The 26,626-nt window shown below is 44.6% G+C and overlaps 1 protein-coding gene across 1 annotated transcript in view; it reads left to right on the forward strand.

The window, feature by feature from the left end:
• Positions 1–26,626, forward strand: part of IL13RA1 (interleukin 13 receptor subunit alpha 1) — a 53,199-nt gene that overhangs the window by 9,912 nt on the left and 16,661 nt on the right. Inside the window, exons 3-8 of the mRNA XM_035007727.1 lie at positions 4,574–4,712; positions 6,475–6,595; positions 15,891–16,078; positions 18,181–18,332; positions 23,487–23,534; positions 24,037–24,169. Of these exons, the coding sequence (XP_034863618.1) occupies positions 4,574–4,712; positions 6,475–6,595; positions 15,891–16,078; positions 18,181–18,332; positions 23,487–23,534; positions 24,037–24,169 (781 nt within the window). The remainder of the gene's footprint in view (positions 1–4,573; positions 4,713–6,474; positions 6,596–15,890; positions 16,079–18,180; positions 18,333–23,486; positions 23,535–24,036; positions 24,170–26,626) is intronic.

The raw sequence follows: 26,626 nt of genomic DNA on the forward strand, positions 1-26,626 counted from the left end.
CTGAGCTTCCAGTTCCTTGTTTGTAGAATGCTGGGGTAGGACCTACTTTGTGTGAATGGTGCGCGTATTCAAGGAGATGATGTTTGTAACGCATCTGGCACCACGTTAACGTTCAATAATTGTCAGCTTTTATTATTATTGTTAAGTTGAATCACGTGAAATTGTTGCTTTTTTAGGTCATATGGTTCAACCTAATATTACCCTCCATTTTGCCCCTGAGGAGACCAGATGGAGACCACGAAGGGAGACCTCTGCCTAAGGCCTGCTCCTTTATATTCCAGCCATTTGACAGTGTTCATGGCTGTCCACTCGTGATAAACACGGATTATCCCTTGTAATCAATGATGGGAGATTTCCTGGCCAACCTTTTGAAGTTTATAATCCTGAGGCTGACCGTGAACGGCAGGAGTGATTTCCTTTTCCCCTTTCCATCCTTTAGACAAAGCATTGCCATCATCAGACAAAACTGGGGCGTATATGTGCTTTGAAGCATATTGAAGGAACGGCTTTCGGATAATTTGTACATGTTAGGGGGGCTTATGCGACCATCTAAAGATCCTAAGTTGCTAAATGAGATAAACCCTTGAGGTCATTTTCAATCTTCGAATTGGAGGACCATTAACACGAGAGATAGGGATTCATAGATGATTTTTTAAAAATACAAGGCCAGGGGCGCCTGGGTGGGTCAGTCAGTAAGCAGCTGCCTTTGGCTCAGGTCATGATCCCAGATCCTGGGATCGAGCCCAGCGTCGGGCTCCCTGCTCAGCAGGAATCCTGCTTCTCCCTCTCCCACTCCCCCTGCTTGTGTTCCCTCTCTCGCTGTGTCTCTCTCTGTCAAATAAATAAAAAATAAAAACACAAGGTCAGTTTTAAGTGGCTGCCCTCCACCATTGTTTTAGCGATATCTACTAGTTTCCCAATCTGGCAAGTAGGAGGATCTGGCATCAAGTTTTGATTTTGTTTTTGTTTTTTGGCTTGTTGTTGTTAAAAAGAATGTTGATTTATGTGCTTTGGCATCAGATTAGATCGCTTTTATCACCCAGAGATAGCAAGTCTCACTAGGTGAATAAATTTAGCTATTGCTCCATCCAGGCATCCAGAGAGGCAGGAGCTGAGTCCAACTCTCTTTTTCTACTGAGAAAGGAATCTGGAATTGGGAAAGGTGTGATCCAGCCAAATGAACATTGGTCCTGAGCAGGGAGGGACCAGTTCAGGACTCTGGCCTTGGTTGTTTTTTTTTTTTTTTTTTTTTTTTTTAAAGATTTTATTTATTTATTTGAGACAGAGAGAATGAGAGAGGGAGAGCACATGAGAGGGGGGAGGGTCAGAGGGAGAAGCAGGCTCCCTGCTGAGCAGGGAGTCCGATGCGGGAGTCGATCCCGGGACTCCAGGATCATGACCTGAGCCGAAGGCAGTCGCTTAACCAACTGAGCCACCCAGGCGCCCTGGCCTTGGTTTTTGATAAATTTTCAAAGAAGCCCAGATTCCCCAAGGGGTGGAGCAGAGTGTCCTACAGCAGCTACCAGGGGAATGAGTCACCACAGCCGAAAGTCACGTGGGAGCCATCAGCCTTATCTCATCAAGATCTGCCGGGAGGAATTTAGTTCCTTGTCTGATAGAGACGTGCTGGACTTGGTGATCATTGACAACTGGGGTTTCTCCTTTTTTTCATGCCAGTTTAATATTGTTTACCTTAAACTTTGAAAGAGTTTTTTTTTAAAGATTTTATTTATTTGAGAGAGAGAGAGAGAGAAAGCACAAGCAGGGGGAGCGGCAGAGGGAGAGGGAGAAGCAAGCTCCCTATGAGCAGGGAGTCTGGTGTGGGGCTTGATCCCAGGACCCTGAGATCATGACCTGAGCCGAAGGCAGTCGCTTCACCGACTGAGCCACCCAGGCGCCCCTGAAAGAGATTTTTAAAAATGATTTTGTTTTTCCCCCACTGTCTCTTTTCTCAGTTGTTATTATTATTATTATTATTTTAAAGATTTTATTTATTTATTTGACAGAGAGAGACACAGCGAGAGGGGGAACACAAGCAGGGGGAGCGGGAGAGGGAGAAGCAGACTTCCTGCGGAGCAGGGAGCCCGATGCAGGGCTCGATCCCAGGACCCTGGGATCATGACCTGAGCCGAAGGCAGACGCCCATCGACTGAGCCACCCAGGCGCCCCTCTCAGTTTTTATTTATATGCCCCCAAGGACAAGGTTCAGATTAAGTACTAAAGTATTTTTTTTATTTAAAAAATTTGATTATAATAAAAATCTCTGTGTAATAAAATTCCTCAGCCTTCTCACTGGAACGGTATCTAATATAATAAGAGAACTGGGGTTTTTCCCATGATGATTCTAATTTATGGCATTTAACCATACATGTTCCACCTGGTATCTTCAGAGAACAGAGGCTGCTTCCAAACAAGAATTATCAAGGATCCTTGGGTCAGGGTGGCTCCTTCAGGGGTATATAGGACTTGAGCTTAGTAAAATTGTGACGGTGAAATTTGCACTTGGAACTTTTGTGCCACCGTTACCGTGATCCTGGGGCTGGTCTTCACTTTCACAGGCTGAGAACCCTCATTTCCTCAGCACACATTCATCTCTCAAGGGCCAGTTCCTTACTTTGCCACAAGAACTGTCACGGTGAAAAAACATTCTAGAAAGCTTTCTGTTGGCGTAACTAGTGTGTTCCATCCCTGTAGGCAGCAACTATATAGAAAGCCAAATGATAAGTAGGTTTCTTGTGAAGGAATCGGAAATTAGTTGTGCAAATGTACTTGGCTAAGAGTAGCTAGAGGTCTCATTGAAGGTAGGCATAGCTTTGCCAGTGGACAGAAGTACTCATTGTCTATGGGCCCAAATCCCCCTCTTTTCTCCCTGCCAGAAGTTTGCTCACACACCTTTGTTTGTCTTTTCTTCAGAGCTGACCAGCTGGCTCCCTTTTCAGAGTGCTGTCTTGCCTGGGCCTAAGAGATATTCAGTCTCTCTAACGTGACTTTTTTTCATGTCTTTGCTATGATTCATTAATTGTTGGTTTGCTAGCTACCTCTCTCAGAGCATCCTTATGTCTTGGTTTTGGGAGTATCTCACAGTTGCCCCCATGCTCAGCTGACCTCAGGCATGGGAAATGGCAGAGTAGCTCCTTAGGGGGGCAGATAGAGGTAAATGTGACAAATCTTCCCCTTCAGGGCCATCAGCACGTATATAAAAGGAAATGCTATCTCCAACTTGAGTCAGAAACCATTGCAAAACAGGAAGCTCCTTGGAGCTCTGATTAAAAGCAGCTTCATTCTTAATCCAACTCTGTCCGTTTGGGAAATGTTAATTTCCTAAAGAGCCCTCTAATCTCATTATTCTGAGTCATACTGACCAGATTTGTGATTTGTATCTGTATGCCGTCTATAAGTTGGCTTTCTGTAGTTCCACAAGCCCATCTACTTTTCAGAATAAGAGTGTGGTATACTCAGTGCATATAGCAACGTTTAAAATTTCTGTGTTTGTGTGAGGTAGTCAGAATGGTCAAACAGTGCAGAAAGATGTTTAATGACGTCTCTCTTTGGTCCTCAGGGCCTCCTTTACTTTCTGTCCTCAGAAGTGACCAGGATTACTGGATTTTTTTTTTTTTAAGATTTTATTTATTTGACAGAGAGAGACACCGCGAGAGAGGGAACACAAGCAGGGGGAGTGGGAGAGGGAGAAGCAGGCTTCCCGCCGAGCAGGGAGCCCGATGCGGGGCTCGATCCCAGGACCCCGGGACCACGACCTGAGCCAAAGGCAGATGCCCAACGACTGAGCCCCCCAGGCGCCCCGGATTACTGGATTCTTAAAGCAGTTTTTACCTTGATCTTGATAGTATACTGCATCTAGTTAGGAAATGAATTTTTTTAAAGATTTATTTATTTTGAGGGAGAGAGAGGGAGAGAGAGGGAGCACAAGGAGGAGGGGCAGAGAGAGAGGGAGAAAGAAACCCAAGCAGACTCCATGCTGAGCGCGGAGCCCGATGTGGGGCTCGATCTCACGACCCGGAGACCACGACCTGAGCCGAAACCAATAGACGCTTAACCGTTTGTGCCACCCAGGTGCCCCTAGGAATTTAATTTTGCTAATCTTACTGTGTTTCCTTTAAAATTGCTTTTAGACAGTTGATGTGTTAGCATGGTAGGTTTATAGGCAAATGTCATGATGTTTATACATTTAAAATGTGGGAAATTGTCTTTTATCTATACCAGGGTTTCTCAACGGTGGCACCACTGCCATTTGGTGCAGGCTAATTCTTTGCTATAGGGGGAGGGAAAGCTGTCCTGGGCACCGAGGCATGTTCAGTAGCATCCTTGGCATCTGCCTACCACATGCCAGTGGCTGCGCCCTCCTAAGCTGTGACAGTCAAGCACGGTCCCGGGATTGGGGCTGGGGGCAGGGAGAGCAAAATCACCGAGGTTGAGAGTCGCTGACCTGTGCCATCTGATAACCTTCCCTTTTTTTTTTTTTTTTTACACATTTGAACATGCTCATGTTTTATTACCTAAGTGTTTTGCTATATGTTTGCTAGAGCAATACCTTTTTACAATTTCCGAACCTTAGAAAATTGCTCCTGAAACTCATCGTTCAAAAGAAGTGCCCCTGAACGAGAGGATTTGTCTGCAAGTGGGGTCCCAGTGCAGCACCAATGAAAGTGACAATCCTAGCATTTTGGTGGAGAAGTGCACCCCGCCCCCGGAAGGTAACCAGCGAAAGCACTGTTTGTTGGTACATGGGGGAGAAAGGCAAATTATCCATATGTTTATGTTCAGTGTTCGTTAATTCATTCAGTTTTCAAATATTTGCTGAGTCTGATAAGTTCCAGGCACGTGTACTAGGTGATAAATACGAGGACGTCCCTGCCTTCGAGGTGCTCACGACTTGACTAACTGTGCCTCAGAGTTCTAGAGCATTTAATCACTCGGCATGTGATGTACACATATAGACATCCTCCCCTAAATTGAGCCTCAGAAGCTTATCTTGCGAAGCGAGCAAGGCATGGATTATTACCCCGCCCCATTTTATGAGCAAGAAAGGAACTGAGTGGGTTGCTCTAGGTCTTCAGATTACAGGTCCAGTGCCTTAAGAAAACCCCCCAATACTGTCTTCCTCATTCGACAGAAAGATTAGCTTGATAGACAAGATGTATTGGGGGAAAGATGTTAGAAAAGGAAAACGGGCCTGCTGGCCTAGCTCCAGTTCAGGACGAGCCCTAGGAAACGTGGCCACGTGGGCAGGTTGGGCCTTGGCCCCCAGGCCCCTTCCTGCCCATCACCCAGGTCCTGCTGGCTCTTGGGCTGCGTGCAGGGAGGAGCTTATCCTGATGGAGGGCAGGGCTCCTGGAGCCTGGATGTCCACGCTTAAGTCGCAGTGCTGCCAGGGAACAGCTGCGTGACCTTGAGCAGACGACTTAGCCCCTCCCTACTTCGCTTTGCTCAGCTGTAAAATGGGCTTGATGATAGCACCTGCCTCCCAGGACTGTCGAAAGGGTTACAGAAGTCAGTCTAGGCGAGGGGCTTAGAACAGCGCCCGGCAATGCGTAAAGGCTGCATGCGTATCATCTAGTAATCCCATGTTGCCCCTTGTTTGGAGGGTCCCATCTCTCCCACTTCCAAACCTTAGCACTATGTGGCCCGTTCTCCAGGCCTTTCCCTCTACCTGCCTTGCACGGATCAGAAGTATATGAAGTCCCATTTGTAAAACTATAAAATTCAGTACTGCCACAAGGCTGGGAGCCTGGTTTGAAACAACTTACCGCCCCATTCTCATTTCTTTAGAAGTTTAATAAATAATACGAAAAAGCCTAAATTGTACTATGACATTAAAATGGTTGATGATGCCCCTGGATAATACTCCTTCAAGAATCCGGACATGATGCCTTAACTCAAAAGGCTATATTATAAAGGTAGGGATTTCAGATGATAAAGATTATATGGCTCCTAAAGTCTTAACACACAGTAAACAACTACCAAGAGTTGTATTAATGCTGACTTTCCCCCAAGCTGCTTCAGGAAGAATGTTTGTTTCGTCTTTAAAAAAACAACATGTGTTAGTATTGGTCAAAAGACAGGAAGGTAAATTTTAACTCAATAGACTTGTTTTCTTTAAAGACAGGTAGATATATGGGTTGTTTGTGTTTTCACACTCCTTTAGGAATGCCATACTCATTTCCTACCACTGAAATATTATTTGACCATGAAACACTCTCTCCAGTTAGGAATACAAAGTTAGGGTCCCTCAGTGATAGTAAAGATATTTTCTTGGGATCTGGAGGTGAGAGAGAAAGTTGTAACAAGTTAGATTTGGGTTTTCTCCATCCTGGGTGCCTTCTGGGTAAAATGGTATGAGAAATTAGGAATTGGCTTTCTGGTAAAACACTCTCACCATCCCTCATGCCCCAGAGGGTTTGGCGGGTTTGGCTCACAGGGAAAGAAGCATCCTAAACCCTTGGCTGGGTCTTCTAGGTGATCCCGAGTCTGCTGTGACTGAACTACAATGCGTTTGGCACAACCTGAGCTACATGAAGTGTACTTGGCTCCCTGGAAGGAATACAAGTCCAGACACCAACTATACTCTCTACTATTGGTGAGTGTGTATGGGAGACGTGTGGGGGAAGGACTGATTGTGATTGTTTGGGGAGCGTTGGGATCTAACCTACTTAAAAACTGAAACCGAAAAAAGAACATCCTGGTTTTGGGGGCTTTGTTTATCATTACTTTTTTAAGATTTTATTTATTTATTTTGAGACAGAGAGCATGAGCACGGGGAGGGGGGTGCAGAGGGAGAGAGAAAGTCTCCAGGAGACTCCCTGCTGAGCATGGAGCACGACGCAGGGCTCGATCTCACCACCCCGAGACTGTGACCTGAGCAGAAACCAAGAGTCGGATGCTTAACCGACGGAGCCACCCAGGCATCCCCTAATTATCATTATTTTTAATTGAAGTATAAATTAATACACAATGCTATATTAGTTTCAGGTGTATGACATAGTAATTCAACAATTCTGTACATGACTCAGTGCTCACCTCGGTAAGTGCAGCTGTCACCTGTCACCATACCAGGTTATTGCAGTATTACTGACTATATTGCCTATGCTGTGCTTTGCATCTCCCTGACTTATTTATTTTTTATTTAACTTATTTTTATTTAACTTACTTAACTGGAAGTGTGTGCCTTTTAATCCCCTTTGTCTGTTTCACCCACCCTCCACCCACCTCCCCTCTGGCAACCACCAGTTTGTTCTCTGTATTTAAGAGTCTGTTTGTTTTGTTTTTTAGATTCTACATAGAAGTGAAATCATATGGTATTTGTCTGACTTCTTTCACTTACCATAATACCCTCTAGGTCCATCCATGTTGTTGCAAATGGCAAGATCTCATTTTTTTTTTTTTAACGGTAGTATTCCATTGTGTATATATACCACATATTCTTTTTACAAATCCAAGAAGATGGGCAGTTTGATTCAGTGGAAGGTGCATCTGCTTTTGGTGTCTACTTTCTTTAAAAAGTAACTGTAGATCCACAGGATGTTGCAAAAACTGTACAGGGAGATCCCAGGGCACCCTTCATGCAGCTTCTCCCGAAGGTAACATGGTCTGTAACTAGAAAGCAGTATCAAAACCAGAAAGTTGCTGTGGTTACAATCCACCCACCTTATTCAAATTTCACCAGTGTCACATGCACTTGGGGGTGTGTGTGTGTGTGTGTGGGTTCTATCTAATTTTATCACACGTGTAAATATAGAACAGTTCCATTACCACAAGGATCCCCTGAGTTGCTATTTTATGCCCATACCCTCTTCCCTTCCGCACCTCCCCCCGCCTTTCCCTCCCCCAAGTCTCTAGCCTCTGGCAATTACTAAACTCTTCTCCATCTCTATATTTTTGTCATTTCAAGAATGTTACTAGAATAGACATAGCATATAACTGTTTGAGGCTGACTTTAAAAAAAAAAAAAAACACTCTGCATAATACCCTTGAGGTCCCTCCAAGTTGTGTGTATCAGTAGTTCATTTTTTCTTTTTTTATTCCATGGTGTGGATGTGCCAGTTTGTTTAAACATTTATTCATTGAAGGATATCTTGGTTCTTTCTAATTGTTTGCAGCTATGAGTAAAGCTGCTATAAATACTTACGTTCAGGTTTTTATGTGAGCATAACTTTTCATATCTCTGGAAGAAATGCCCAAGAGTGCAATTGCTGGGTCATATGGTAATTGCATATTTTGTGTTATAGCAAACTGCCAAACTATTTTCTAGGGTGGCTGTATCATTTTACATTCCCACCAGCAACGTATGAGTGATTGGTATCTACCTTTAAAAAGGAAAACGATATCATGCCCAGTGATAAAAAGTAAGTTGACTCAACACCTGAAACTAATGTAACATTGTATGTCAACTCTACATCAATTAAAAAAAAATTAAGGAACTGATGAGAAAACAACTATTAAAAAAAAAAAAGTAGATTAGCTCCCCACAAAATAACATACCTGAGATTTGTGAGCACATCCACAAAATGGGTTAAATTTCTAAATTGATCTTTAAGCATTTCCTTTCTTTTAGAGCCTAGAATTATTAGCAGCGGAACAAGGAAGAAAGGACCAGGGTAATCAGTTCAATTCAGTAAGACTTTATTTGGCACACATTGTGGGTAAAGCACTGAATAGGCAGCAGAGATAAGAAACATGGCTCTTTGTTCATAAGTTTAAAATGTAGAGGGGGAGAGACAGCCCCCAGCCCAATTACCTGTGTAAAAATAACAGTGTATGATGAAGGCTAGCAGAGGCACAAACGCTCTTTAGAAGCTAGGGTGGAGCTTGGGGGAGGTGGCAGGGCAAGGCTGGGAGGCTGGGATGAAGGGGTTGGACTGCACCCATGGGGGGTTTCTCTGAGCATGGGCGCTGGGGAAGAGCAGGGAGGAAGAAGGGCCATGTTCCGTCTGTGTGATACCGGGCTGGGGAAGAGGGAGAACTCGCGTCAGCAGTGTGCTCTCCCCATGGCCTTGTCCCTCCTTCTGTGCTTCATTCAGACTGTTTCTGAGAGAATGGGGTGCGGGGGGCCACGTCCAGGTCTTCTGAAACTATAGGATAAACATGGCCTTGGCTCCCGGAACGTCCATTTTGCCCGATGACGTGATGAGACGAATTTTTGGCGTCTCAAAGCGCTCTGCGAATCCCGGCATCGCAGGACTCTCTGGCCTGTCCCCTGCAGGCTCGCCGGGAAAAGCCCGCACTCTCCTCCCCTGCTGCGCGGGGTGCTCCCCGCCGAGTCCCGCCTGGGAAGCCCTGCGGCACTGAGACCGTGTGGCTCAGTCTCGAGGGTGGTTTTATTCTCCTGAGATCAACAATTCTCGTTTGAGGTTTTGTAGTTTCACTTGCCCACTTGTGGTACTTGTTTTTCCTTTCATTAAAGCCCTGCAGTGGCTCCCCGGTGGCTTTGGGATAGAGTCCAAACTCCTCAGCACTACGGACAAAAGTCCTTTCTGACCTGGCTCCTTCCGCCCCGTCTGGCCCCAGCCTCCTCCTCCTCCTCTTCCTCCCTCTGTGCACTTCCACCCTCTCGCATCCTCCCTGCCGTCCAGCCCGCGCCCAGCGCCTTTCAGTTCCTCAAACAGACCCTTCGGCCACTCGAACGAACGGAACAGTGGCAGCACGCCGCGTCCCCGCGCAGTGAGGACCTCGTCCTTTCACCTGGACACCTCTGCTTTGTCCTCAGCTCAGCTCAGACATCACTTCCCTTCCAGAAAGCCTCCCTTGACCTCTCATATCTAGATACGTGCTGGGTCATCGTGTCCCGCGGTACCTTGCACTTTCCTGTGTCATCGTACTCAGCACATTGTGTTGTCACTTCCTGTTTATTTAGCAGTAGTCCTCCCCGGGCTGCCGTCTCCCTTGAGAGCTGAGGCTGTGTCTTGTTACCCTCAGGGCCCGAAACGTGGTAGGGGCTCCAGAAATAAGGTTGAAATGCGGGGTAGGTTCCAAAGCTTAGAGAACATTTGGGATTAGCGTGAGGACTTAGGAGGGGTAAGCAACTCAGGAGCATTATGGTCCAGGAGGAGAAAGAGAGAAGGACCGAGTCGGTCGGACTCCCCCAAGGAATTGCTAGTGAAGGGGCCAGAGAACTAAGCCCTACGAGGAGTAGCCTGGCTCGGAAGATGTTGCTGGGAAGAAGTCTGGGGAGAGCCGTTCGTACAGGCTTTTAAGATGTCTTAGAAGTTGGTAGCATCCCTGTGTTTATTATGCTGTTAACTTCTCTTGCTTTCCCTGGAGTAGTTATTGGTAAAATCGCAGGGAAAACCTTTAGAATCTGTGTCTACAGAAGGTGCAGGGGAAGGAAGGAAAAGCGTGAAAACCGTCCCTCATTTCATGGCCGCCCGTGCCGGAAAGCAATCCGGATGCAGGAGTCAGCGTGGGGCTGGAGGAGAGCAGGGGCCCAGTGCTTGGAGTTCTTCTGAGCCAAAGATAGGGAAGTGCCTTGAGGCGTGTACTAGCACAAAACAAGTCTGTGCCAATGGCAAAACCTGCGCCCCCTCTGGGTGAATAAATTATAAAAAAAAAAATTGGCCCCACCAATTGGAACAAGCATTCTTCTTCCTCTCGGTTGAAAGATTCCTCTTCCTCTGGGCTGATGCAGCATCTTGCCAGAGCTGAGAGCAGATGGTGCTTGGGCTGGCTATCAGCCCTCAGTTGATGCCCCTGTGCAGAGTATAACCTGCAGCCATTGGGGGTGGCTCACAAAGCCATCCTAAGAGAGTGTGGTTCACTGATGCCCGAGGGGGCGGGTGTCAGGGACACCACTTCTTGTCATGTGTGTTCCCAGCATCGGTCATCAGCGTGGACTCTTTCTGTAGTACATACGACCTGTGCTGTCCGATACGGAAGCCACAACTCCCCTGTGACTACTTAGATACGACTTTAAATTAATTAAAATTAAGTCGAATTAAAACTTCAGTTGCTCAGTCTTACTGGTCACTTTCACACGTGGCCAGTGGCTCCTGCCTTGGACAGCACAGATAGAAAACATTTCTGTAATCCCAGAAAATTTCCTCGGACAGTGCTGGTACAGATTCTATATTCTTCTGCCCTCAGCACTCCGCAGCTTATTCTTTTAACAGATTATTCTGTTAAATGGGCATAGTAATATTAGTGCTACCTCGTAAGGTTGGGGTAAGGGCTGTTATTGGGTGAGAAGTATTTGGAGCTGTGCCCAGCTGCTACCACATACAGAGTAAGTGATGAGTGTGTGAGAGCTGTGTATTTTTTTTATTACTATTATTCATCCCCACTCCCTTGTAGATGTAGCCGGTACGCATGGGTGGCTTCTTCCCCCACTTGGAAGAATTAGCAGCTAGTCCTTACCTCCTCTACCCCTGCCCTCCCCTAGAGAGATCCTTTCCAATCAAAACCACAAAAGAAAGGCAGATGCTTGGGTCGTTCATTATCAAGCACTTGGAATTGGTTTAGGTACCAGTTATTTAACCAATCGTTAAATCATGTCAAACGAACTGCCAGAGACTGTTTCCCTACTCCCCAGTTAGAAACTGGAATCACTTTGAAGCCCCAGGGCAATGACTTGTGGTTCTGCAGGGCTAGTCTGGCATTGAAAGGAAAGCTTGGGGGAGGTGGCAGGGCAAGGCTGGGGGGCTTAACAGCTACAGACTAGGGGCGTCTGGGGGGCTCAGTCAGTTAAGCGTCTGTCTTCAGCTCAGGTCATGATCCTCGGGTCCTGGGATCAAGCCCCATGTCAGGCTCCCAGCTCAGCGGGGAGTCTGCTTCTCCCTCTCCCTCCTCTCTCCCCAGCTTGTATTCTCTCTCTCTCAAATAAATAAATAAATTATTTTAAAAAAAAGTAGCCACAGACTAGCTCTGCCAATGAATTTTAGGGCATTTCTTACCACATTAATCATCTTCAGAGTTGGGGAAATTGTCTTTAAATCTGTCCATTTCCTCCTTATGTCTATAGTGTGATTCTGTGGAGGATTTCAGTGTCTGAATCTTCACAGGAAGCACCTGAATGCCTTCTGGCTCAGGTTCTTATCTAGTATTTTGCAAGAAGTCCCCAAAAGTTGTCTGTTCAAAACCCAGTATTTCCCCTTTTGTTATTTTGTCCAAATTACAACAACAAAATTTTTTGAAAAATTTCTTATCTGGGGTCCATGAGAGTATGTGAAACACCCAAGGTACAGAAGTGACAAAGGAATCTTAAAGATTGCCCATTAGAGAAGTTCCTTTCACTGGTTGAAAAAAATTAATTTTCTGCCTAGTTTTTTTTTTTAAGTTATGTAACAAAAGTGTCATAAATTTCTTCAGTTTCTGTTTCTGGGTGTGGGTGAAAAACATTCCAGGCCTGTCTGATCTAAAAACTAACCATGGCACTAACTTAGAAACTACAGTTTCTAAGACTGAACTACAGGGGCCTACAACTAGGAGAAAAACTTTATGTACCATCTCTTAAGGGACAAGAGCATCTTCTGTATTTTCTTTAAAGATTTTATTTATTTGAGAGCGAGAAAGCACAAGCAGAGGGAGTGACAGAGGGAGAGGGAGAAGCAGGTTCCCTGCAGGGCTCGATCCCAGGATCCTGGGATCATGACCTGAGCCGAAGGCAGACGCTTCACGGAAGGCAGACGCTTCACCGACTGAGCCACCCAGGCGCCCTGCATTTTCTGTATTTAAATACTTCTTTGCATAGCCTTTGAAGGAGTAAATACATTAGATCTGAGTTTTGGGGTTTGTTTTTAAAGACTTTATTTTTGTAGAGATGTTTTAGATTTACAACAAAACTGAGGGGAAGGTACAGAGATTTCCCATGTACCCTCTGCCCCCACCATTCATGGCCTCCCCCATTATCTGCATCCCCCCCCCCCAGGGTGGTACATTTGACACAACTGATGAACCTACGTTGATACATCCTAACCACTCACAGTCCATACTTTACCTTCAGGCTCCCTCTTGGTGTCGTCTGTACTATGGGTTTGGACAAATGTATAATGACACGTGTCTGTCATCATAGCCTCGTACAGAGTATTTTCATTGCCCTCAAACTCCTCTGTCCTCTCCCTGTTCATCTTTCCCTCCACAGCCCCTACAGCACTGATCCTTCCTTGTCTCCACAGTGCTGCCTTTTCCAGAGGGTCCTGTGGTTCGGGATCCTACAGCGTGCAGCCTTTTCAGATTGATTGGCTTCTTTCATTCATAATGCGCGTTTACATTTCCTCCATGTCTTTTCCTGGCTTGATACCTCTTTTTTACCATGCTGAATAATATTCCGTTGTCTGGGTGCACTGCAGTTTAAATATCCACCTGCTGAAGGATGTCTTCGTCGCTTCTGAGTCTTGGCCGTTATGAATAAAGCTGCTGTAAACATCTGTGTGCAGTGTTTCGCATGGACATAAGTTTTTGACTCCTTTAGGTAAATACCGGGGAATGTGATGGCTGATCATATGGTAAGAGTATGTGGCGTTTTGTAAGAAACTACCGAACTCTGCCCCCAGAGTGGCTGCAGTATCTTGCATTCCCGCCAGCAGCGAGACAGCATGCTTGTCGCTCCATGTCCCCACCCCCACCCCCGCCCCCGGCATTTGCTGATGGCACTGCTCTGGGTCATGGCCATTCTAATAGGTGTGTGGAGTGGCATCTTGTTGTTGTAATTTGCATTTCCCTGATGACATATGGTGCGGAACATCTTTTCAGATGCTTCTTTGCCATCTATATTTCTTCTTTGGTGAGGTGCCTGTTTTCTTATTGTTTTAAGAATTCTGTGTATATTTGGGGTAGCAGTCCTTTATCAGATGTGTCTTGCAAATATTTTCTCTGAGTCTGTGGCTTGTTTTCTTATTCTCTTACTACTGATTTTTGCAGGGCCGAAGTTTTTAATTTTAACGAAGCCCAGCTGACTGATTATTTCTTTTCTAGATCCTGTCTTCGGTCTTGTATCTAAAAAGTCGTCACCACGCTGCAGCTCATCTAGCTTTTTCCCTACGTCATCTCCTAAGAGTTTTATGGTTTTGCACTTTACATTTAGGTTTGTGATCCATTGTGAGTCTAGTTTTGTGAGTGGCATAAGGACTGTGTCTAGATTCATTGTTTTGCATATGGACATCTGTCTAGTTCCAGCACCATTTGTTGAAGAGACTGTCTTTGCCCCCTTGTCAAAGATCAGTTGACTGCATTTATGAGAGTATCTGATGTGCAAAAGAATCCCCTGGAGAATCGCTGTCAAAATGCTGATGCCTCGGCCCTGGGCAGAACCTGTAAGTAGGATTCCTGGGAGAGGGCTTGAGGGATCTGCACTTTATACAGCTACAGATGACTCGGAGGTAATAAGTCAAGGGTTTGGGACTCATCACTGTTAGGTCATTCTTAAAATTGCCTTCCTTTTCTGTAGAACCTTTGCACAGCTCCCATTATGGCTGAGGTAGGGCTTGACTCTGGCTTCTGCCAGCTACTGTAAGACAGAACCCTCTGACACCCTAGACAGAGAAGCGTCACGAGCACCTTCTGTGGGCCCGCACCGCACTGGGTGCTAATGCTCACTGGGGAAAGGTGTGTGTAGAGGTTCGGGATGGGAAATAAGGTGCCAGCATTGCTGCTTATTGAAGGCATTTAAAGCCACACCTGGAGTAAGACACGTAGAAAACCATTGTGTTCTGGAACGTTGATCTGGCAGGGGTCAGGGGGCACTAATAATGAAGGTCAGAGAGGTCCTTCTGGAAAGGACATGAAGCCCGAAGTGATGAGGGCATGAAACAGGGTGAGGGTTCCAGGAATGTCACAGGAGAGAATCCAAGAAGCTTTGCGAAGGAAGAAGTAACAGAATTTGGTGACAGAATATGGGGAAAGAGGAGGGGGGAAAGGGTGATTTCAAAGGCCGTAATCAAGGAGTCCAGAGAAAACGAGCTCTGACTGATGGGAATGGAGAAGGTCAGAAGACAGGCAGTTTGGCAGGGAAGAGAGGGCATAAGGGCGTTGACTTTGAGGCCAGAGTGGAGGACTCAAATGGAGCAGTTAGAAATCTGGGACTAGCTCCAAGGAATCCCCAGTGTAGAAATTCTAGTCAAGGGACAGACATGATAAACTGGGGGAGAATGGATGAGAGAGTAAGCGGTAGAAAGGAATGTGCAGAGGGCGGAGGACCGAATGTGAATCCTCTCAAAAGGGGAAAGGGAGGAGAAGCCATGACAACAAGGCAGGCAGGCAGAAGGGCCAGAGGAAAACCATGGAATTCAGCAGATGAGGCATTTTCAAGAAGCCTGAAACTTCTCATGCTGGCCTCATAACATCTCTCATACAGAAGATGATAAGGAGTCGGAGCTCCTACAGTTTCCATAGCTGTTGAAAGCACCAGTGTTGGGCCGCCTGGGTGGCTCATTCGGTGAAGCGTCTGCCTTCAGCTCAGGTCATGATCCCCAGGGTCCTGGGATCGAGCCCCCATCGGGCTCTCGGCTCAGCAGGGAGCCTGCTTCTCCCTCTCCCTCTGCCTGCCACTCCCCCTGCTTGTGTGCTCTCTGTCTCTTCCTCTGACAAATAAATAAAATCTTTTAAAAAAAAGAAAGAAAGAAAATACAAGTGTTTGGGGCGCCTGGCTGGGCGACTCTTGATCTCAGGGTCATGAGTTCGAGCCCCACATTGGGTGTAGAGCTTACTTAAAAAAAAAGAAAAGAAGAAAGTACCAGTGTTCATCAAAAAGGAGCATTCGTTTCTTCCTAGAGTATGAAATGGAGCCACATTATAAAATAGGGTTTTAAGAAAAGTTTTCTTTCCATATTGCAAATGTTCCCTTTCATGGTCCTCTTCAGCCATTTAAAAGAAAACAAACGTGTGCCTTTGTTTCCTAAACACCTTGTGAAAAATAATCCAGAAGGTTGTCTCATTATATCTTGCAGGCACAGCAGCCTGGGAAACATTCTTCAATGTGAAGACATCTATAGGGAAGGTCAACACATTGGTTGTTCCTTTGCTCTGACTAATTTGAAGGATTCCAGTTTTGAACAACACAGTGTCCAAATAGTGGTCAAGGATAATGCAGGAAAAATTAGACCATCCTTCAATATAGTGCCTTTAACTTCTCATGGTAAGTTTTAGAAATCCTGTACAACAGTGTGGATAAAAGTGTTATGTCTTTTGAACAGTCAATACAGAGAATAAAAAAGGGATGACTTTGGTTTTAAGATTTTCCCAGAAAAAAAAAAAAAAAAGGACTGTATTTATGTATACCCTTATTTGATTTTTTTTAAAGCAGCAGGCTTGGAAATTCTAATATTTCTTGAGTATATGTGCCACATGCTTTGCTCTTGTTTGCTTCTGAGTGTGCCAAGACTTCGAACACGCAGTCAGTTGTAGAACCGAGACTGGAACCAGGCTCTCTGACTCTTAAGATCTGTTCTCTTTTGCTGATGATACTCGAGAGGATGATGCTGCAGAATAAAATCAAATATGGTTCCTGAATAATCTTTCTCTTAGTTGAAAAAAGGCTTCGACTGGAGGAGGAGCGATCAGAAATGATTTAAACTAGCTAACGTGCAGGGTGGCATAGGCCCTGACCACTCAGAACAGCCAACGCAGCTGAATGTTGGCCTATTAGAAAGAGGCCTTGACTTGAAAACACAGTATCTGCTTGAGCTCCTAGGTCTTCACTTTGGACAAAGCATATAAACTCTCTTTAAGTGTTTCCTCATCTGTAAAACAGGGTCCGAAGTCCTTCTTGACCTCAAAGGATTGTCTGAAGTTTCAAATGATGTGAGGTATATAAGTATTTTGTAAATCTCTAAAGCAGACTACTACTATAAGCATCGTGTTTATTTATTTGTTGTAAGATTCCAACAGGGAGCGCAGATTCTGGTTAAGTGGTATACAGAAAATTTATAGGCACATAGCCATGAATTGACAAAGGTTCCCAAGTCTGGGAGCAGAACACTATTTACTACCCCTTCAGATAGTCACGCAAGTGAATTCTAATTGTGGACCGAAGGCCAGGGGAGTGAGGTCGTGGTAACTTGCCAAGTGGGATAATCTGAAGCAAAGCCCTTTGCTGTCCTCCCCCTTGCTTGGCGGATTGTCCTCGGTGAACCTTTTATTTTATTTTATTTATTTATTTTAAAGATTTTATTTATTTATTTGACACAGAGAGACACAGCGAGAGAGGGAACACCAGTGGGGAGTGGGAGAGGGAGAAGCAGGCTTCCCGCCCAGCAGGGAGCCTGACGACGTGGGGCTCGATCCCAGGACCCTGGGATCATGACCTGAGCTGAAGGCAGATGCCTAATGACTGAGCCACCCAGGCGCCCCCTCGGTGGACCTTTTAAAGCTCATTTTGCTCTTCTTCCTGGAGATTAGTGGTGACATAAAGGGAGATCCTTCTCAGCTGGAAGATGATATCTTCGAGTTGTGTTCTGCTCATCTTCCATTCTCTTCTGTCACTTAGTCTTAAGTGTAGTTGACTCCTGAAAAACTAAATTGACTAGGCTAATTTTTTTTTTACTTTAATTGTGGTTATAATCACATAACATTAGATTTCCCATCGTAACCGTTTCTAAGCATACAGTTCGGTAATGTTAAGTATATTTACATTGTTGTGCAACAGATCTCCAGAACTTTCTCACCTTTTGAAACTGAAACTCGATGCCCCCTAAACACTAATTTCCCGTCCCGTAGCCCTTGGTAACCAGCTTTCTCTTTTCTGTTTCTATGATTCTGACTATTTTAGATCCCTCATATGGGTGGAATCCTACAGTGTTTGTCCTTTTATGATGGGCTTATTTCACTTAGTCTAATGTCCTTGAGGTTTGTCCATGTTGCAGTATGTGACAGAGACTAGGCTAATGTTTTAATTGTGGTCTTTGATTGACGCAAGTGAGTGGCAGCTGAGGAAACCCCTGGTGCCCCTCATTATCCATTAGGTGGATGCACATCTGGACCCAAGTGCTTCTTTTCTTTATTCTCTGTGTCACAGCTGGATATCCTGATTATACCCCAGCCGTGTTCTAACCGGATCGATGCAGGTCAGAGTTCACGTCATCTGCCAGACACCCCAGAGATGTTCTTTGGATCCATTTTATGAGCAGTTTAAAATAAGCTTTCTACATTAATCGTGACCTTCATTATGTCTACCCATATATGAACCTCATCACAAATACTCTGGAAGCTAATTTGTGTTCTTCTGTTTCTGTCTTTCAGTGAAACCTGATCCCCCACATATTAAACGTCTCTTCTTCCAAAATGGTAACTTGTATGTGCAATGGAAGAATCCACAGAATTTTTACAGCAGATGTTTATCTTATCAAGTAGAAGTCAATAACAGCCAAACTGAGACGAATGATATTTTCTACGTAAGTTTTTCCTAGCTAGTTGATTTTATTTGGATATTTTTCTTTCACTTGAATTTCTTGTAGGGTAAGAAATGGAAACATCGGTGAAATGTAGCTCTTAGATTTGTCACCTGATGATGATGATGATGATGGTGATGATGAAATTTCTTGTCTGAAATAGGGCATGGTGGAAGGTTTGATGGTTTATGGTAGGAGCATTAGCTGTAAGATTCAAGCCATTCATCAATTCATTTGCTGAACAAATTTTTATTACATATCTGCCACGTGCCAGGCACTGTTTTATGTGCACATGACCCTGACGAAAAGGTCCGTTTTTCCCATGAAGCCTACCTACTAGGAAGTACGTATGTAAATGAGCAAGCTAATCTCAGAGCATGAATGCTATGAAGAAAATCAGATGGGTCATGTAGTAGCACGATGGGAGGGCCTGCGGGAATATGAGGTTGGGTCGTCATCCGAAGTGACGACATTTGAGATAAGACCAGAGTGACAAGCAGGGGCTAGCCATGTGAATATCTGGGGGTGGAAGGGACAGCAAGTACAAAGACTCTGAGGCAAGAATGAGCTTGGCATGTGTGGGAGACAGAAAGGAGACTGGTGTGGCCAAAATAGAGTAGGGAAAGACATGTAAGCAGGAGGCCGGGGTCCGATCCGGTAGATACTTCGAGGCTCTGGTGGTGGCCATTCCATGGTCTTGGAGTTCATGGCAGCTAGAGTCGTCAAATGTGAGTAGCCCGTAGTTGTTGGATTCGGTACATTTACGCCATTGGGAATCTAGTACAAAACATACTAACGAGAGGTCCTTGTGGGCCACTGGGCATAAAAGGATGTGGTGTAACCTCAGAGCATCGGTCCCATTGTTCCGCTTTACGGTAGAGGTCACACGCTCGGGCCTTCAACGCTTTTGTCTGAGCTACAAACCAAGTGGGGTTTTGCTTAAACTCAAAAATTTTTGCCCAGATTTAAATACCGTGGTCCCCAGGGAGTGTAGTTTCCATAAGGTGGCACCTCAAGACCACAGGGACTGTGCTGGTCACTGGCGTGCCAGCCACTCCAGGCCCCGGGGTGCATTGGAGTTGGAGAAGTTCGAGACCAAGGGTTTTATATTGGCTTTTAAAGGAGCCCCACATATTGCACAGGGACAAATTCCTTGGTCCAGTTGTTGGAGCTCGCCGTGGGAGTTTCAAAATACTTACTAAAACAAGCCAGCCTTGACGGGCTGTAACCCCAGAGGGAGTGCCCAGGTCCACAGCTGACCAGAGCGTTTCTGGGCAATCGCAGGTGAATCTTTGCTGAAATAGAATAATCACTCTCCATGCCAGAAACCGGTGTCCCCATATGGTACTGCAAAGGGAAAAAGCAGAGGGCTTCCAAGTGGGGAGAAGGTGAGGCTTGGATTTACAACGAAGTCAGCTGTCAGAACGACTGCTCCGGCCTTTACTGTTCTCTTCTGTCTGAAATCCTGAGACACATGCTGCTTGTATTACTCACTTGGCACCGAATTACGTCCTGCTGGTTCCCCTGATCACATGGGTAGGCCTTGTGTCCCAACTAAAAATAAAAGCTCCCGTAGGCAGGAGTTAGGTGGTGTTTACTTTGTGCGGCTCCTGCTAATAGTGGCTGACGTGGATGGAGCGATTACTATGGAGTAGGCGTTTTCATAAGCACCTTATCTCAGCTGTCTTGTGTAGTCCTCACGGTAACCCTGAGGATCTGGGGCCTTGCTTTTGTCCCCGTTTCACAGATGAGAAAAAGGCAATCTCAGAGGTTTACTCCTAAGGTAAGTGGTAGAATCAAGATTTCAGCAGGTCTGACTCTAAAGCTTGTGTCCCTAACCCCGGGGGCCACCTCAGTACTTCCTTTTAACTGTCCCAGCGGTCACTTGTTAAGTGTTTATGATGGGCTGCACAGATCCTCTTCCCGGCACTTCTACAGTAGCCTCTAACAGTCCATGAAATGCTTCTATCTTAACCTGTATTTTATTGAGAAACTAAGGCTCAGAGAGGTAAAGTCACTTGCTGCAGGCCACACAGCTGATAAGTTGGTCTTTATGTATTCAAAGGTTGGTCTTCACGTATTAAACTTTGACCAAGAGCGTTTGGTCTAACACCATGTGCATAGTCCTCACTTAAGAAACTCTTGTTGAACTGAGTTACCTTTTTTTTTCCCCACAAACTTCCGCACTGAAGAGAATGTACATACTATGGAATTTATCCTCCTAAATCCGAACCGTAGTCTGTTTGGAATTAACTCTGTTGATACATTTGAGTTGAATGTTCTTTCTCCTAGCAGATGTTCACCAGCTGCTTCCTCTCCTAAAATGTCATCAGCTTTTTGTGTGCTCACTGATTTTGAGCTCTGCTGGTTAGACCTTTTTTTTCCCCCTTTTTGCAAGATTTTTTTAGGAATTATTTTGCCTGGTGTTGTAGTTAAGAGGGGGAAGTAGGCTGGGACATGACCTGGTGCCATCACATGGGAACTCTGGTCACAGGTCGCTCATGACAGAATCACAAAGCAAGGAACGACCTTTGACCACCCCGCTTCTCCACAGATGATCTATCTACTCAGTCCTCTGTGCCCTTGTTTTCCTTTTCTCACAGAGTTATCTGAGCAGCCGATAAACTATGCAAAGGAATTTACGTTTGAACAAGAGCCCAGAACCTTCAATTTACAGTGATGTGCCAGTTTTGGAACGTACACGTATCTGGGAGATGGCCCAGGGGAGGGAGACAGGAACCTGCAACCTGATCCCTCAAGTGGTAGTTGGTACTTGGGATTCCGCCCCCAGGTCTCTGATTCCCAAGTGGCTTTTTCTCTGCCGCATATGAAGTATCGACAGGATGCTCTTTATCATTCAGTTGGCCTTTCAGCTCCTCACAGATGTGGCTAGGGACCATTTAGTAAATAACATTCAAGGTCAAAAATCAGTGCTGTGTGTTCTGGTCTTCATCTCATGTTTAAACGTCTCTTTGAAAGAAGTTGACTGTTTGTTCCAGCTTTATTGAGGTACGATTGACAAGTAAAACCATATATATTTGGGTTGTACGGTGTGATTATTTTCAAGGTGTACACCGTGATGACTTAATATACATGTCTTCTGAGATGATTACCACAATCATGCTAATTAATACATCTATCGCATCACACAGTTACCTTTTTTTAAATGGTGAGAACACTGAAGATCTACTCTCTAAGCAGATTTCAAGTATACAATGTGGCATTATTTAACTATAATCACCATGCTGTACATTAGGTCCCCAGAGCTTACAACTAGAAGTTTATATACCCTTTTGCCCAACATCTCCCCATTTCCCCCGATCACCCAGCCCCTGGCAACCACCATTCTACTCTCTGCCTCTGTGAGCTCATTTTAGATTCCACGTTTAATGGAGGTCATACAGTGTTTGTCTTTCTCTGACTTACTTCACTTAGCACAGTGCCCTCGAGTTTCATCCATGTTGTCATAAATGGTAGGATTTCCTTCTTTTCCATGGCTGGATGATATTCCATTATATATATACCACATCTTTATCTATTCATCTATCAGTGCACACTTGGCTTACTTCCATATCTTGGCTATTGTAAATAACGCTGCAGCAAACATAGGGGTGTGTATATCTTGTATCTTTTCTTTCTTTTTTCTTCTTTCTTTTTGTTAGACAGAGAGAGAGCACGTGAGCAGGGACAGGGGGCGGAGGGAGAGAGAGAATTCCAAGCAGGCTCCACACCCAGCGCAGAGCCCGACGCAGGGCTTGATCTCACAACCCTGAGATCATGACCAGAGCCGAAGTCAAGAGTTGGACACTTAGCCAACTAAGCCACCCAGGCGCCCCAGCAGTGCATGTATCTTTTCAAATTAGTGTGTTCATTTTCTTTTTTTCCCAAAGATTGATTTATTTATTTTAGAGAGCACGTGTGTGAGGGGAGAATGAGAGGGAGAGAATCTTAAGCAGACTTCCCATTGATGCGGGGCTCCATCCCACAACCGTTGAGATCATGACCTGAGCTGAAACCAAGAGTCAGAGGATTCACCGACTGAGCCACCCAGGCGCCCCCATTTTCTTCAGAGACCCAGTAGTAGAGTTACTGAATCATATGGTATTTTTTTTTAATTGAAGTATAATTGACATATGGTGTTAGTTTCAGGTGTACAACATATTTTTTCAACAATTCTGTACATTTCTCAGTGCTCACCATAAGCGTCACCATCTGTCACCATACAATGTTATCACGATATTATTGACTATATTCCCTATGCTGGTAGTTCTATTTTTAACTTTTTGAGGAAGCTCCATACTGTTTGCCATAGTGGCTGCACCAATTCACATTCCCACCAACACTTCTAAGAGCAGAAATTGAGAGTGCTAGATGCTTCACATCCTCAACAATACTTGGTATTGTCTGGTAGGTGTGTGTATTGTTATTTTTTGGATTTAATTTGCATTTCCCTGATAACTAATGAAGTTGAGCACTTTTGCACATGTTCCTTATCGATTTGAATACCCTCTTGTGAAACGCCTGTTCACATCTTTTGCCAGTTTTTCTGTTGGGTTGTCTGTCTTTTCCTTATTAATTGGTGGGATATAGGTATATATGTGTGTGTGTATTATATATAAATGTAAGTATATATTATATGATATGTATATATGCAAGTCCATTGTCAGGAATTGCAAATAACTTCTCTCACTCTATACATGACTTTTTTTTAATTTCCTTAATAGGATATCTTTGATGAACAGAAGAAGTTTGCAATTTTAGTATAGATGACTTTATAACAATTTTTCCTTTAGGGTTAATATTTTTTGGTTTTATTTAAGAAATCTGCTTCAAGGTCATGAAGATGTTCTACATTTTCTTCTAAAATCTTGCTGTATTTATGTATTTGTTTATTCAGTTTAACTTTCACATTTAGATCTGCAGTCCATCTGGAAATGACTTCATAAATAGTGTGAGGTAGGGGTCAAGATTCTTTTTTTTCCTGTATGGATATGTAATTGACCCAGCACCACTTATTTAAAAAAAAAAAAAAAAACCTTCTTTCACTGCACCTGGTCCTCTTTTGATGGGATAAAAGGGAACCTTGTTAGAAATGGTTAAATGATATAATGTAGTCTCTTAAACTTTTTGAATTTATTTGTTTTTTATATCTTCAAGGTTGAAGAGGCCAAATGTCAGAATTCAGAATTTGAGGGAAACCTAGAGGTCAGTAAATTCAACTTTAGCTATTTGGGCTTAAAGTCATAGAATAATTGGGGGTGGGGCAGGGCGACCATAGCCTAAATTTGAACTGCTTTGAGAAAAACAGACTCCTTTATTCTCTGGGTTATTGCCAATTTTTATTTGAGGAGTTAAAGTCAGAGAATTTGGACTGCAGTCCAAGTCTTTTTTTTTTTTTTTTAAAGATTTTATTTATTTATTTGAGAGAGAGAGAATGAGAGAGAGAAAGCACACGAGAGGGGGGAGGGTCAGAGGGAGAAGCAGACTCCCCGCCGAGCAGGGAGCCCGATGTGGGACTCGATCCTGGGACTCCAGGATCATGACCTGAGCCGAAGGCAGTCGCTTAACCAACTGAGCCACCCAGGCGCCCCTGCAGTCCAAGTCTTAATCATATACAGAATTTGACAGATAATTATATTTAGGATTCAGAAGCAGAGAAAGAGAATAAGCTGATAACATTCCTGTGTGTTTTTATTTTATATCTAAGGGTACAATTTGTTTCATGGTCCCTGGTGTTCTTCCTGATACTTTGAACACGGTCAGAATAAGAGTCAGAACAAATAAATTATGCTATGAGGATGACAAACTCTGGAGTAATTGGAGTCAAGCGATGAGTATAGGTAAGAGAACAGGATTTCATTAAAATTTAAACGACTGATGCATGGAAACTAAGCTGAAGCAGAAAATAGATTGGGGTAAAGGATTGTTCTGCGTTATTGATGTCATCCAGAGAATATCTACAATTGAACTGTATTTTCTGTTTAATTACTGTCAAATCACCCAGGTTTAATTCACAATGTACAGCTCTTTGAAAATCCACAATCCAAAAGGTGTTATTCTCTCTTCCGTCCTGTCTCCATCTTCTTAACAACCTGAACAAAAATATCAGAAGGCAGGCACGATTAAATCTGCAGATTGTGCAATGCTAGAGAGCTAGCTTGTGTGCTGGTGACAGAATCGAGAGTAGAACAGTGACCTTGATGTCATTTAATAGAGATCAAACTGTATCTAGGTTTGAAAACAACAGTTTCATTTATTAATGGAGTGGCTGAGCAAACTGTGTGTCCGGCCCAAGTACAAGATTGGAAAGACCTATGCTTTATGGATGTGTGTGTGGGGGGGGGAATAGGGTTTTATTGAACTGTAAGCTCAGAGTGACTCAGCATTGACTTAAATATCCCCCAAAGGCATATGCAGCCATAGGCCGCAGTGAGGGTGCAGCACCCAGAACAAGGGAGTGCTACGGGGTGGGGAGCAGTGTCCCAACCACCTCACAAGTGTGCGGTATTCGATTTTGGGCACAACAGTGTAGGAGGTTCAGTGGCAGACTGGAATCTATCCTCGAAAGGGCTATCAGGATGTGAAAGAATCTCAAAACTTCGGGAGGAGTGGTTGATGAAGCAAGCTCAGGGGTAAGGAGTCCTGATTGTGGAATTCTAATAGTTGGGCTGTTGTTAGGTAGGAGAGGGAATAGGTTATTTTATTTCGTGGCTCCACGGGGCAAAATAGGACCAACTGCAGAACCTTCTAATAGCTCTCTGACGGTCAGAGAAACAGATTGTTGAGGTAGGCAGTTCCCTATTAATTGAGGGACTAAACAAGCTATGGGCCAGGCATGGTTGTATTAGTTATGAATTGTTGCATAACAAAGCACCTCAACACTTGGTGGCTTAAGAGACACATATTTACCATCTCACAGTTCCTGTGGGTCAGGAATCAGGGCCCAGCTTAGCTCGGTACCTCTGGCTCAAGTTCTCTCATGGGGTTACAGTCAAGCTGTTGGTTGGGCCTGCAGCCTCATCTGAAGGCTTGACTAGGGCTGGAGAACCCACTTCCAGGCTCACTTTTGTGGTCGTTGGAAAGCCTCCATTCCTTGCTGGCTGTTGGATGGAGGCTGTGGCAGGTTGAATCATATCCCTCAAAAAGATACGTTCAAGTCCCAACTCCTATACCTGTGAATGTGACTTCACTTGGAAATAGAGTTTTTGGAGATGTAATCAAGTTAGGATGAGGTCCCACTGTCTTAGAGTAGGCCCTAAATCCAATGACTAGTACCCTCGTAAGAAGAGAGGATGCACAGAAACACCGAGAGACACACAGACACACAGGGAAGAAGGCCCTGGGAGGATGGAGGCAGAGAATGGAGTGATGCAACTGCGGCCATCAGGAATGATGCAGGAACACCAGTGAGTCCTGGGGGCCACCAGAAGCTAAGAAGAAGCAAGGAAGGATCTTCTCTAGAGCCTTCAGAGGCAGCATGTCCCTGCGGATACCTTGATTTTGGACTTCTAGCCTCCAGAACTGTGAGAGAATACATGCCTGTTTTAAGCCAACTGGTGTGTGGTGGTTCGCCACAGCAGCCCTAGGGAGCTAATGCAGAGGCCTCCCTCGGTGTCTTGCCCCTTGGACCTCCCCACGGGGCTGCCTCATGAAATGGCAGCTAGCTTGCTCAAGTAAGTGACCCAAGCAAGAGTGTGTGAGAGAACACCCATGGGGAAATCACAGTCTTTTATAACCTAATCTTGGAAATGACATCAGCGCTGCTATTCATTTCTTTTACAAACAAGTCTGTCAGTTCAGCCCATCCTCAAGGGGAGGAGATTATGTAAGGGTGTGACTATCAGGAGGCAGGGATCATCTGGGGTCACCTTAGAGGCTAACACAATGATTCTAGGCCCTGATGTTGCTTTCTAGATGGTCATGCCCTAGTGGAAAAGATGAGCATGTAAGTAGACATGACATTCTGTGTGTGAGATATAGCAAGGCAGTTAATAAAAAGCTCTGGAACTTTTTGGACAGTGTCGGATTTGAGGCTTGATGGCATCACTTCCGAAACCCTTCTGGACGAGCCATTGAACCCCTCTGAGCCTTGTCCTTCTCATGTGTATAAATGGGAGATACTATTACGTATCTCTATTGCATAGATATAAACATGTACAAGCCCTTGGGATGGTATCACGTATATAGTAGATGCTCAGTTAAGAAGGAGTGGTAGTTAGGGTTAATTTACATGTTCTAATAGTGATAAGTAACCAATAAGAAAAGGTAGTCACAGTTAATGAGATGACCTTTTTTAA

The sequence above is a fragment of the Mirounga leonina genome, unplaced genomic scaffold, assembly GCF_011800145.1.
Source record: "Mirounga leonina isolate KUSES-001 unplaced genomic scaffold, KU_Mleo_1.0 Mir_101664, whole genome shotgun sequence".
Classification (NCBI taxonomy): domain Eukaryota; kingdom Metazoa; phylum Chordata; class Mammalia; order Carnivora; family Phocidae; genus Mirounga; species Mirounga leonina.